At 32.3% G+C, this 14614-nt stretch overlaps 1 protein-coding gene across 1 annotated transcript; it reads left to right on the top strand.

Annotated features, from left to right (window-relative positions):
* Positions 1–76: 76 nt before the first annotated feature.
* Positions 77–11063, top strand: LOC129957448 (uncharacterized). Its single transcript, XM_056069765.1, has 6 exons — positions 77–211; positions 2582–2633; positions 4299–4415; positions 6239–6295; positions 8148–8330; positions 10825–11063. Exons 1-6 carry the CDS (start codon positions 179–181, stop codon positions 10953–10955), a joined length of 573 nt encoding a protein of 190 aa, XP_055925740.1. The 5' UTR covers positions 77–178; the 3' UTR covers positions 10956–11063.
* Positions 11064–14614: the final 3551 nt, after the last annotated feature.

Below are 14614 nucleotides of genomic sequence, written 5' to 3'. Positions count from 1 at the left end.
TTACAAGCCAATTCCATCATTTCAGTTCAAAAGTAAGGTATTACAAACCAATCAATCAATCATAAATTAGTGGTATTCACCCTGTCATATAAAATCCTTGAATAACTCAATTTTGTGCTGCAAATTCCTGTTAAACGGCAATTTTACCTGCATTGTGTTCATCTTGAATTTCTGAAAAATGAAAAAGCTAATCCCCAGCGCATTTCCATGGGTATTTTTTAAAAATATTTTTTTATATTTATTTATTTTTATTTAGAAAAAAAGATAATTATTGCCCATATGTATTCTTTAGCGAAATAAACAAATTTTTCAGTTAAGGTTTCAGACTTCGGAATATGACGCCTTTTTAATGCAATAAAATTAGGTTAAAAATTGTTACACATAGTTGTATTTCAAAAGCCTAATTTGATTTTTAAGTTACACTCAATAGGATTTTAAAAGTCGTCACAATCTTATTTTAATAATAATTGCTACGGCTTATTTCAGTTTTTGCTTGTTCTTTTTGTATGTATTTCTATTGCACAATTCTTGTGAAGATGAGTGGACAACAAAACACATGTAATGTTCGGGTGTCGATGTTTTCTGTGCTATTGGCAATGTTTGTTAAAAGTTTGCTTTTAGCTAATTTGCATTACACATATGGGGGAAAAAAAATCGGTATCTACGTGTTGAATATTATTCTCTTCCAGATGGCGCTGTTGAGAGTTTAAAAAAATAAATAAATGTGGCGTTGCTCAGCAATGAAGGTTATAGGGTAGATTCATATTTTAAATCCATAATGATTCTTGTCTTTTTCATAATATCTTTTTTATACTATCTTCAATAAGAATAAATAATAATAAAGGTATCTGGGATTTATGCTTCCATGAACTATATTTGCAAGAATAACTCAGATGCTCGGTTTATAGCATAATTTCTTAGTCACCGTTAGAGAAAGAAGATTTATAGTACGTTGAAAGATACAAGACTGCTATATTAACAATAAGATCATTAAATTAACAACTATCTAATTAACTGGCACCTTTAACTTACTATAATCGTAGAGAAATATTAACATTTTTGTTTTTATTCATTTTGCGGAACTCTGATAACAAAATTAACACTTTTGAAAGATATTTCTAGTAGCTGTTGTAATAGTTCTTTTGGTGTTGAAGAAGCTCCTGCTTCTAATCAGAAGCATTCTCTTGTAGTGGCGGTGAGTTTGCAGATATAAACCATTGCTTTTCGTGGTTGGCGTGGACTTTTCTTTCTGGTTGCAATTTGCTATCGTAATAATGAGATGTAGACGAAAGATACTATGGTATCAACAACGCGAAGCTTTATTTACCGCATCCAAATTTCAAAGTGATAGAAGACGATGATCAGTGGTAAGCAATCTAACATTCATCTCATTTTAATCGTAATGCCGTTATAACATAATCTCTAACCATATGATTATCATAAATAACTGTGAATAGTTTGATATGTTATTTTAGATTAGAATTGATAAGCATTTGATTCATGCAACAAAAATGAGTACTGGAGATCAGGGGTAGATAGCAGTAGTAGGCAGATTTTTTCAAGGTGTTGCAATCCACTCAGGGGCGTAGGTTTACAATATTTATTATAATTTAATAATAAATACGCAATATGTATTTATCTACGCAACTACAAACATAATAATAGCCACGCAGTATATCAAGTGATGCATTTAATATCAAAATTTAAAATACATTAAAAAAAACCATTTTTAGCTAAATTTAGTTCTAGTAATTATAGTTAGTAGAAGACTTCGACTACATACTATCCGTCAATATCTCGGTAATTACTCGGTCCATAATCTTGTACTGGATTCTAAGTTACCGTCTATAAGACGGAAACGATATGCTGTCTTAATTATATTCATCGTTGAAAATGCAATCTCCCACAGATAGGTAGAGCCAAAGAACGATGTTAAATGATATGCAACTTTTTTAAAACTAGGCTACGCCCATTAGATTCCAAAAGTTATTCTTAGGTTCTGAACAACGGGCTTTGAAAATGTGTCATTTGGAAGGAAGAAACTCGTTTTCCTCAAGAGAAAAACAGAATACAATGTACCATAAATGTTTCTTTTAGTATACTTGTCTTGGGTCTTAGTAAAGGGGGTCAACCCAAAATGTCTTTGCAGTCCACCGGTCGATCGCGATCGACTTAAAGCCCACCCCTGCTATAGATGTTAAATATATTTCGTATCATTTCTCGCTTAAAAGCGCAATGGCAATAGTTTCACCTTCTTAGCCACATTGCATTGTACTGAACGACACTACAATGCATTTTGCATGGGTGTCTGATGTCTTTGTTGTAGCGAAGCATCTCTTAAGCATAGTTTTCGTAGATGTAAAGTAGTAAAATAAATGAGGGCCCCAGCTCTCGTGTGTGAGGGACGTTAAACTGAGCTAAATCTGATAAATGTAAAACAATCTTACCAAATCGTCAATTGTATATTTATATCGATTGAATGTGAAGCAGAAAGAAACTTGTAGCGCCCTTTTACTCGCTTGTTCATTTTACTCGCTTGTTCATGGTATGCAATGTATTAATTTATATATATTTTTCTTAGAGAAATTCAGAGACGAGTGAAAATGATCAAACTATTGATGGTGGAAATAGTGGTGAGTAATGTGGTTCGTACTATAAAAGAAATATTAATTATGTTAAAATAATTAGGTAGCTAATAAGCTAATTATTTCTTTTAGCGAATAAGTATGAATATTTTTAAAAATTCATGTTGATATTTTTAGAGAGGAAATTTCTTGTGTAATATATACACTGGTGTACAAAACTTAAGCAACTATGTAGATTTCAAGCAGGTAGCCATGAAATTGCAGAAAAGGGGTTATTGCGATCAGTACAATGAACTCGCAATTCAGTAGAAAGGAGATGCGGATGCACATGTAAGGAACAAAACGTATTAGGCGACGTGAGTGTACGCAAAACGTGTAAAGTCGGCGCGTGCAGCTCAAGACTACAAGGAAAGAACTGAGGCGAAATTAAAAACATTCGCTACAAGTGAGTTCTTTCATAAAATATGGTTAGCATAATTCACCTGGACGACTTAACACGTGGAAGAATGATCGTAACGCTAGAGGAGAGGAGCACTTTGACCAGTGTAGCTGGAGAGTTCGGAATCAACAAAAGTGTCGTTTCCCGAACTTGGAAAGCCTTCCAAACCATAGGTACAGTTGTTAGAAAGGTTGGTGGTGGCCGCCCTAGGGAAAACTGTAGTGGATGACTGCTATTTCATCCTGGAGGTGGAAGGAGCTCTTTACCAATAAGCAAACGCCACTGCTCAGCAACTGTATAGCAACAAGTCGACAAAAGTCGCGGTTTACTGTGGCCAGAAGCCTTGGCAAAGGTGGCCTATTCTCCCGCCGTCCTAAATGCTGCATCTCTTTGAAAGTTGAGCATCGGTGGCACCGTTTAGAGGGGTGTAAGGAACACAAACTGAACATCTCTTCAATGGAGTCATGTCCTCTTTACGGATGAGAGCCGTTTCATTGCCACAAGTTATTCTCAACGACAGTGGATTTAGAGAGGTCCGGACACGGTTTCATCCCAGTATCATCATAGAAAAAGACCGTTACGGTAGTCCTGGAGTTGTCATTGGGGAGGCATTATGCTGAACAGGCGTATTGATTTCCACGTTCTCAACAGATGTTCAGTAACTGGAGATCGCTATTGTAGGGAGGTGATCCTTCCCCATGTGCGTCTGTTCCGAGATGATATTGGAGCAATTTCGTTTTTATGGATGGCAATGCACGGCCAAACCGGACTGCTGATGTTCAGCAGCTACTGGAAAATGAAGATATCACTCGAATGGATTGCGCAGCATTCTCTCCTGATTTAAATCTCATAGAACATGTGTGGGATGCTTGAGACGCCTTGCGGCACGATTGGATCCTCCGGTTAATTACCCAACAACTGAAATAGATGCTGGTTGAGGAAGGGACACTCTTGCCTCAAGAACTATTGGACAATCTGATGCTGAATATGAAAAGACCGTGCGAAGCAACCATTGCAGTAAGGGGAGGGCATATCCCATACAAAGTATCATCTGCATACTGTATGCATTTTATTCATTTTTAGGCATCTATGCTATTGTCACCGTTTAAGTACAAAATGCTGTCTCTCATGTAGGAATGTTTCATGGCTTACAGATGATTTTCTGTGAAGTTATGGTAAAAAAAAGCACCTGTTGCTTAAGTTTTGCCCACCAGTGTAATTATTTCATTCTCATAAAAAAATCAATACTTTTGCACTTATCTTCTTAATTTTAGATGAAGATGAACTGATGAATCTTTTGCATCGCATTTCTGTTGCAAAAGAACAGGGAGACAGTTCATGCATACCTAAAAAGTTTGAACACGTCATCCTATTTTATCTAAAAACATACCGTAAGTGAAATTTATTTTAAATTATCAATAAGCATTATCATTCTGTATTTGTAAATGTATTGTATTAGAAAAAAAATGTGCTTTTAAAAAATACCAGTTTGAAATGCAAGAAAAAATATGAAACTATTTTTTTCCAAAAAATAAGTATTCTTTAATAAGAAATACACAATTATATTTTTATTATCAAAACAAATATCCGATGAGCATAATTACTAAGAATACAGAGAAATTTAGGCTTCAAATCTCTATGTAAAATTATCGTTGCTTTTCATGATTACACAATTTATTTGATGGTTAAGATTGTGGTCTGGATGAAATGACTTGAAGACGCAGGTTGTCTTTTATGGGGTTTATTGGTAACATCAATAAAAGGCACATGAGTACGCCCATAGTATAGTAGGCCTAGAGAACTACACATAAAATTTCCTGGGGAGAGAGAGCCGAGATCACCCCCCCCCCCTAGTACAGGGGTATAGTTCGCTTCTGATGGAAAAAATATACTAAACAGGGAGACCACGTGATACATGATTGGCAGCTAGATCCGCCCAGGAAGATCACGTGGTTGACTGAATTCTTAACACTCTATACTTGTTGAATAAAATTTTGCACTTAAAGTAATTGAAACTAAAATGACAACTTCGATAAATATCAAATATCAGGAAGTCCTTTCTTATGTGTTAGAGCATAGGTTCCCAAAGTGGCCCAGGTGGACCCCCAGGGGTCCATAGGAGACCACACGGGGGTCCACGTAGACATGAAAAGAAAACAGGGGTTTACAAGTTGTAAGTGTTTGTAATAATAAATGTTTATAATTTTGTATAACCACAAGTATTTTAATAAATAGGACACAAGAAAATGTGCTACTTTTTCTACTTAACACCCTCAATTTAGGGTGATATTTTTAGGAGTTTTGGGAATACAGTAGAAATGTAGCAGCAGGGGGTCTACCGAAAATAGTAAAACTTTGAAAGTGGTCTACGAGAAAAAAAGTTTGGGAACCTCTGTGTTAGAGGATTGAAGTTATTTTGTATATTCTCGATAATTCCCTAATTTAATTTTTTCAGTGGTTAATTAACAGTCATTAATTTAATTCTTTGCACTCTTAAAAGTAATTCGATGGATATTTATTCACCTAATTCAAAGACTTATTTATTGCTCCGAAAAATAAATATATAATTGTTTTAAGTTGCATTCTCCCGTTTAATTAATTTGCATTTTCTTACTACTCGGATGGTATTTTTAATGGTCAAGATTAAATATATAAAACGTCAAAATGATGCACCGTCTTGAATGGCGAGTGAGTCACTATCCGAGCGCAAAGGGTTAATAAAATTTTGATTAGTGCTTACAGCTTAATGACTTCCAGAAACGGTAAATTTTCGTGTTAAAAAGCAGAAGGTAATTAAAACAAATTCTGCTGATTTATACATCAAAGTTTTTAAAAACACTTTATAATTAAATGTATTTAGTTTATTCGAGTGAAAAAAGCTGAATCATTTTGCATTCAATATTGGCGATTCACAAATTCTTGTATTGACAGACTCATGCCTGTCTTCAGTCGTTCAGAATTGATTTTTTTTTTTTGTTGCTAGCTGTAATCTTCACATAACAAACAAGCACCATTAAAACCAAATGCATTCATCTATTCACTCTCCTCGTCGAAATTTCGAAGTGTACGGTTTATATTCCAGAATTTACTGTAAAAAAAAAAAAAAAAAAAAAAAAAACAACAACAATAAAATTCTAATTTATCGCGTTGTTGAAAACACGCCATTCATTATAATCTGATTTGTTTTTAATGTAATATTTTCGTTTCTTTTTAGTATGCGCTGTTATGGAATTTGCAGATGTTATTTTACCTTTATCCGCTCTTGCTATGGGTAAGTTAGCCTTTACAGAACTCTTATTTCAACCCGTGTGTCCTCGCCAAATTTGTCTACCTATTTTGAATAATCTTGATTCAACTTTTTTTAATTGTGGTATTTATAAAATCGGCGTGTAAGACATTTGTTCTTGTTCGAAAGGAGAATAAACAGCAATAACAAAATCTGTTGAGATTACATTTATTTGTAAAATATTTTATACAATTTTATTAAAGCGTTGGATATTATTTTTGCTAAAAAGATAAAAGCATTCATTATTTTTTTAAAAATGCAGATGGTTTTGGAGCATTTGAATCTAACAATATTTGGCCTTTCTAGAAAAAAATTCTCATAGTAAAAATTCAATTTGCCCAAAAATAACTTATAAAATGCTGAAAATGAGAGAAGTTGGAAACGCTAAAGTTTAAAAGTCGGGCAAAATACCTTTTTTTTTCTTTTAAATTTTTAAATTGGATAATAAATCTCAATTTATATTAAAAAAATGAAATCTACTTTCACACATTTTAAGTTGTGCGAGAACATTATTTTGTGTCATGATATCAACCCGACAGAAACATCATGCTCTCGCATGACTCATATTTCGCAATCAACATTTAGGAAAGCGATGGTTTTTAACCATCTCAAAATCAATTGTCTCAATTTTTTCTCTCTTGAGGTTAGAATTTTTTTCGTGAAAAACCGGTTTAATAAAATCACGTGACTATCAGATTACGCAGTGTCGATATTTAGAAAACAATGGTTTTTCCCCCATCTCGAAATCATTCGAGCTTCAAAACTTTTTTGCTAGGTAGAAAAATTGAAGGGGAAAAAAAAATTCTAACTTTCGATACTTTCTTGCTGTTTCGCGTTCATTCTCATTTTCTTCTCTGTGATTCTTCAAAAATTGATGCCTAAAAAGCGATAAACCGCGAATTTTATACCCATACATTTTGTGGATTCAAAAATCTCAAACCAAAACACCATGTTCTCGCATGATACTGACCAGTATGTCATTGAAATAAATTAACAGTAATTAGTTCTGAATGCCATCTTTGTTTCCAATAAATAACAAGTCAATACCATATTCCATTTATAATATAATATACTGTACTATGTCTATATTTTAAATAATTGACTCCTAGTCACAAATATCTGCACAGTATTTGCCCATTTCTATTTCTTTTGAAAGTTCATAACATCTGGATGTGTCATCAATAGTTGCCTATCCTTTACCTTTTTAATTCTCGAGTTTGTTTAGTTATATTAACGTCCCGTTTTAAAGCAACTATTTTGGGACGGACGTCGTAATTTTGATCCGCTGTAGGATGACGAGGACGACACCTGAGCTAGCACCCACCCACACCACACCAGCGTTAGGACTTTCAGCTCCAACGGATTTAACATGCACCAGACCCGCTTACACAATTCTTCCGTGAAATTGGGTTTCGAACTCATTTTCGAGAGATGTCACCTAATGAAAATTTAACACACATCACAGTCTTAGAAACTGGACCGATGTCGTCAGTTTATTTCGCTACATTTCAAGCATAGTTATCCAGTAAGAATTTCTCTTTATTGTGGCAGTATAATTTAAAATTGAACGTATGAATTTAATTTGGTAAGAAAATCAGTTCATCAAGGTTGGATGACATGACTAATTTAATGATTTTATATTTATCTTATATTTTAATTTTGACTTTGAAAGCGCCGTAATAATTTCGAATTAAATAAGATATTTTAACATTATATGAACGCTAATTAAGGGATGAAAGAAATGAAAAGTTGAATTTTAAACACTTCAATTATCAAGTTCTACTTTGTAAATTACGATATGTTCTGATTGTAAGCTATTGATGGATATTATTTGCAGGTATAACATACATTGGCCATTGCCCCGTTTTTTGGTTTCTTCCTTGGCTTATACTCTTAATGGGAGCAGAGACTCTCATTGTCTTGATTTACATTTGGGTAAAGATGAATGATGAAAATTATCCAATTAACCAAAATATCTGGATATGGCATTATCGCATTCTTGAGATTCTACTATTAATTGGTGAGTACCTTTTTTTTTTTTAGAACTGATTTGCAATCACTTTAACTTTTTAAACTTGTATATAAAGGGTGTTCAAATGAAAAGGTACGAAACGACACTGTGGGTATAAATGAAGACTTTATTCAAAGTATACACCATAGGTCCGAGTACAACGATCCCACTGATTAACGAGCCGAAGGATTCCTTGTTCCCAGAATTCCTGTGGTCGTGACGAGACCCAGTGCTTCACAGCGTCCTTGAGTTCGCCGTTCGACTTGAAGCGCTTCTTTTACATATGTTTTTTCAGGGGACCAAACACATGAAAATCACAGGGTGACATGTCCGGACTGTAGGGTGGATAGTCCAGTTGCTCCCACTTGGCCAGTTCCGCATGTGTGACCAAGGAGACGTGGGGACGCGCGTTATCATGGAGCAGAACGACAGCTTTCGGGTGTAGCCCGGTATTTTGGACCTGCATGGTCTTCAGGGTGTCTCACAGTATATATCGGAGTTATTGGTTCTTCTGTAAAATCTTCACATGCACTGATAAATCAATTGGACGGAGCTCTTTATAAAAACTGTTCTATCCTGCGCATGTTCCGATCTACGCCGGATACTCCAATCGCCTCCCTAGATGTATCGCTACGTTCTCCCATAGCGGCATAGGCAAATTTGTTAACGGCTACGTTGTGACGACGTTTCGTACCTTTTCATTTGAACACCCCTTATACTTGATATATAATGTAGCTCTGTCTGCCACGAGAATTCTTGCCTCCAAGTGTCTAGGTTGATGTTGATTGTAGAAGCGGGTATTGACAAGGAAGATGCATTTCAGGTAGGAAAAATCAGTAGGAGGTCTTGGGTTTATTTTATTTTTGGCGTCAGTTTGAGGCGTTAAAAGAGCTGTTAATCATTCGTCTTGTCTCTTTTGCCGCGGTTGTAGATTTCTTTATAATTGCATACCCTGCTTCTATTAAATTTTATTAAACTTCCTGTCCAAAAATTTAATTGCATTTGGCTATTTATTAATTTTATTTCTTAAACCTTGACGCTTTTAAAAACTATCCTCTCAATTTAAGAAAAAGGGTCTTTAAAACCTCAAGCACACAAAATTATGATAACATTGCAGTATTTTGCTCCGAAGGCCTCTCCTGTATTGTTATATTCTATAATGAAGATTGATATTTATTGAAAAGGAAAGTCATTTTTCACTCTATTTGAAATGAGTTTATGAGAATGTTTGTAATATTTTTAAACCTGGTAAAATATTATCTGGAATAATATTTAAAACCTTTTATATCTTTACATAGAAATTATTAAAGCAATATTTAACATTATATAGAAATAATTTAAAACAATATTTAAAATGTTTTATTTCATTTGGTCTCTCCGTCTATGCCCAGAGCCTACTAGGCAATCGCCTGAATATGCAGTTGAATTACTTAAAAAATCTGATTATTTTTACAAATTTCACGAAGTTATTTACGTTTACATTGAACTTAAGTTACAAATTAAATTTGGTTATAAAAAAAAATTCCCACGGTAATTATTAATTTTGTATTTAAAAAAATGTATATTTCAGGGAAAGTAAATATAGATTTCGGATAGGTTCCATGCATATTTAATAATGAATATTTCGATTATTAGAATATCAAAAAAACCTTTACAGAAATTATGAAATATTTTAGATTAAATATACACTATTTTTATGCTCAACTGTATTTGTTAATCTACGCATATTTCAGATATTTTGATGTTTTTTCACTAAATGGATTTTTTGAGTTGAGTACAATTAGTAATTTTTTGGTATGAATTCATCCTAATTTTACACTATTTCTTTCGTTTTATTGTGCAATCGGTGAGGCATGCAATTAACTATTTCGTTTTTGTATTTGATTTGAGTTACATTTCCTGTACGCAGGGTAAAAATACCCGATATTCTAAGATTTCGAGTGTTCAAAATAATTTGTTTTCAAAAACGGAATGGAATAATACCGCATGTAGCCAATTTGGCGCTAATCGTGCCGATATAAGAAACTTTATTGATTACCTGTACGAAAATGAATCTTTGTACAATAACCTACGACCATAACGATAGCTTTAAATGAAGATATTTGGTAGTAAGTCCTCGTGGCAGATACACAATTTATCAATGTCAAATTTTACACGCACAGTTGTATTACATTTCCACCAGACAAGTTATAAAACATACTTCCCCTAATTATTCCAAGAAGCTTAGTAATTTATAAAAAAATCTCGCATTGTAAACGTATACGAGAGAGTAAAAGGAAGAATATTCACTATTTAGTTACTACTTGATTTTTATGCTCGCTAGTTGATAACAAATTTAAATTTCCTCTCTATTTTCCATAATTTCATATTACGAAGGGTTTCATTAGTTAATCTAGCTGATAACTAACTTTAATAGTCATAGAAATCGCTAAGAATGAATAATTCATTGATTCCAGAGAGCAATTTTATCATTAAAAATTCATTTTTTTTTTTCTTTTTTCAGAAATCATGTGCTGTTTTTCAGCTTTCTTTTCAACAAATGACTCGACGTCTGAAAATTATTGCAACAGCATATTTTATTTCTATGTTGTCTTTTTCAATGTATTTATGCTACTGAAATTATTTACATTATAATTGCTAATATATTGCAGTATTTTAAGTCACGAATTGTTAAGGATAATTTTTAATATTGAAATTTTATTTGTTTTTAAGACATGATTAAAGAAATTAATTTTTAATAACCTTGTCTGTGTTTTTTTCACTTTTCAATTTAAATTGACTTTATAAATCTTTGAGTGAAATATCAATTATAAAATATTATCCACATTCTCGTGTAGAAGCGAATGATGGAATTTTGTTAAATTTCTGCTATTCTGAAGTAATGCATTCTATACTACTTTCCAAACTTAACTGTCAAATTTTTTTGCAAGAATGGTGTAATCTAATAATGAAATTGAGAAGAAAAATGATTCTATATTCCTTTATCTGAATTATTAATAATGTATATTGGCGCTCTAAGGGACAGAATTTCGAACGGGAAAATCTCAAATTCGGTTCCTATATAATTTGGATGGCAAAAATGTTCATGTCAATTTTAAAAAAATAATAATTAATGAAAAATTAAGAGATTTTAAAGATTTTCTCTCAATCCAATATTAATCACTCTTCAATAATAACTCTTGTGAGTGAATGTAATCGACAGGTGGCGCTGTTGCACCAGACATTTATTTGGAACTGGAGAAAGATACAAAACTGGATAACATAATTCAATTGTCGTGCAATGCTTTCTTGAATTTTAAAATTTTAATGTTTGTGCGTAATTTTGAACTATGGATCCTTGCAATGACATTCAAAGTGAATTTATTATTTCGTCAAATATTCAATCGCGACATCTTTCTTGAAAGCTAAGGGAGAAACTTTTTGATTATCAGTAAAGTTTACAGGATGAACGGTAAAATGTTTCCAATCTACGAAGGAATAAGTGCAGTTTGAAAATCATTGCCCATGTTGTCATTATATCTACTGTTACAAATTACCATATCCTTATAGAAATATGAAATAACGAAAAATGACATCATTATAAAAGGCTATTTATACATTAAATAGAACTGATTTAAAGCTATTAAACGTAATAGTTTCTGCCAAAATTTAATCTTTAAAAATACTTTGTTAAATTGATATTCATGATTTCTTTATGTATAACAGGTTTAATTATAATGAAATATAACGAAAATTTGATATGAATTAATTGATAGTCAAAAACAAGCATTTTCAATGACTGTTGTGAATTAATGTAGTCAGTAGATGGCGCTGTTGCACAACACATTTATTTGAAACTGGCTAGAGAAATCTTGATGCATTTGTTTATGTGCGTTCAATTACGACAATTGAAGTAGATCTTGATCCTTTAATGACTTAAAAACTGAAAGATGGTAAAATGATATTTTAATATTTCATTTTTACTAACTTTATCAAAATTCTAGAGAAGGCGACACGAACGTAAAATTGTGATACTTTGATAAAGATAAGATGTAGCCAGCCACAATAATAAATAATAGCAGGAAATATTTTTTAATGTTGAGTAGAAATCGAAATATATTTCAACGTAGAATGAAATTCCAATTTATTTCGAGAATTCTTAGCAGCGTATCAGGTTTTCGTAGTAATTTATATAATTCTTCGCAGTAATAATTATAATAATGGCAACAAATATTTTGAGTATTTTTTTTGTGTTCAGATTCTTAAGATTTTACACATTCTTGTGAAGGTTTAGTACTTAAATGGACTAAAAGCCTTTCCTTCAATTTTGAAGTTCTCGATTTCAGTTTCATTTTATGATTAGGACAGAAAAAGTTGTTACCCGTATGCCAAACTGAAATTCAAAAACGATTTTTAAACCAATTATTTTAATCCTTGGCACTCGGAAAAGTAATTCGATGCATAATTATTAACTTAATACAACAGCTTGATTATTGTTCCTATATATATATAATATAGCTTTTAAGTTGAATTTCAACGAAAAATTGACCTGTCTTTTTACCATTCTGTAGGTATTTTTAACAAAAAATAAATAAGACAAAATGATTGAATGTTGACCGAGAGACAAAAAGTTAATTTACAAATAGGACATATATTTCTCTTCTACACATGTCGACAACTCCAAAGCATACATAATACATCCGAATACAACAGATTAAGAAAATGAAGACGATTATTTTATTATGAACTACACTTGAAACATAGCGAAGGATTTGAAAGATAATAAACATGAATCAAATCTTTCGTTAATCATCTGCGACATATATTTGTTTTTCACAAGACTATACTTATACAATCGTCTGATGCAAAAAATCGCATCTATTTCTGATTATAGAATTAGAAGCGGATAGCGAGAAAACGATCATAGCGAATTAGAAGAATATTTAGAAGGAAATAATCACCCGACAGCTCTAATCGATGACATATTTGTTATTCTATACAGAATCGGTGAAAAGTATTCACCAGGCACTTCTAATCGAGAACTTTCTGGTGATCATTTTGCGATGAGTCAGTGGAAAGTGTAAAGGGATTATGAAATATTATAAAACGTGATTAGTTCCATTGCGCTTATAATATGCTTAGATTTCTTTTTAAAAACGTGCTAATCGTTCAAAATGTGTTTATAAATTCGAATTATGAAATCATCAGGTGAAGATGAGCAACGCGTTTAACGCAAATATTTCATATGAACTATCGTGCTCAGAACAGAATTTGGTGTGTCCAAATTGTTTAAGCTAATTATCTATTTTTTTTTTCCTTTAAAAACTAGTAAAATTCCTAGAATCCTATTGCAAAGTTTTAAGAAATTTACCATATCTTCTATCGACAATTCCCTAACATGAAAATTGTTTCCCCTATGATAATAACCTTAACTAGAATTTCCGTTCATATTTTCTGATATGTTACTAAGCGACGAGATCAATATTACTTGTTTTCTCCGGTTAAATATGAGCATGCGCAGGAACACAATCTTGTTCAGAAAATTTTGAAATCTGTTAACATTACATGACCGTTCTCTCGCTATAAGTTTCTTACAGAAATCAAAAATGTCACACATCAAGATACCTTTCGATTGTTTTAATTCGCTTCAGTTTACAAATGTAATGGTCATCTCGCATAGTCTCAATTTCTTTGATGGTAGTTTCAAAAGGATTCGTTAATAATAAATTTAATTAGATGAATGTCTCGTTTTAAAAACACGAACACAAGAACTGTTTCAGAGCTTATATCCGATTCATGATGAGATGACGAGGACGATTCACTCCTATCCAAATTTTCTAACTTCCTATGTGTTTAAGTTTACAAAAGATTCGCATATACGGCTGGGCAATGTGGAATCAGGTCTCAAATTTCTATCTTTGGAAGCTGACCAGTCATTTTTGACCTGGATAACATCTTTCCAGATATTAAACTCTCCAAAAGTATACAAATTCGCAATCCCTTTTTGGTTTATATGCGAAAAAAATATTTCAAAGTTAATTTATATAATAAAAGATTTTTACAAATGTTTTCTTTATCTGAAATGCGCTTTTATATGATAAAATTTTCAATGTTCATTTGTGTTAGTTCATATTGTTGTTAACTTACTGAATTTCAAATATCTTCTTTTTCACAGACTTTTAGTGTGAAATTTGAAAGAATCAATTTAACAAGAAAAAAAAAAAGTAAGATATTTTTTAGTGAAAATTTTAGTTACATACATTTAAAAAAATACTAACTTCAGATAAGAATGAAAGCAATCTTAAATGTACAAA

The sequence above is a fragment of the Argiope bruennichi genome, chromosome 11, assembly GCF_947563725.1.
Source record: "Argiope bruennichi chromosome 11, qqArgBrue1.1, whole genome shotgun sequence".
Classification (NCBI taxonomy): Eukaryota; Metazoa; Arthropoda; class Arachnida; order Araneae; family Araneidae; genus Argiope; species Argiope bruennichi.
Note: the sequence above shows the minus strand (reverse complement) of the source record. Positions and strands in the feature narration are given on the sequence as shown.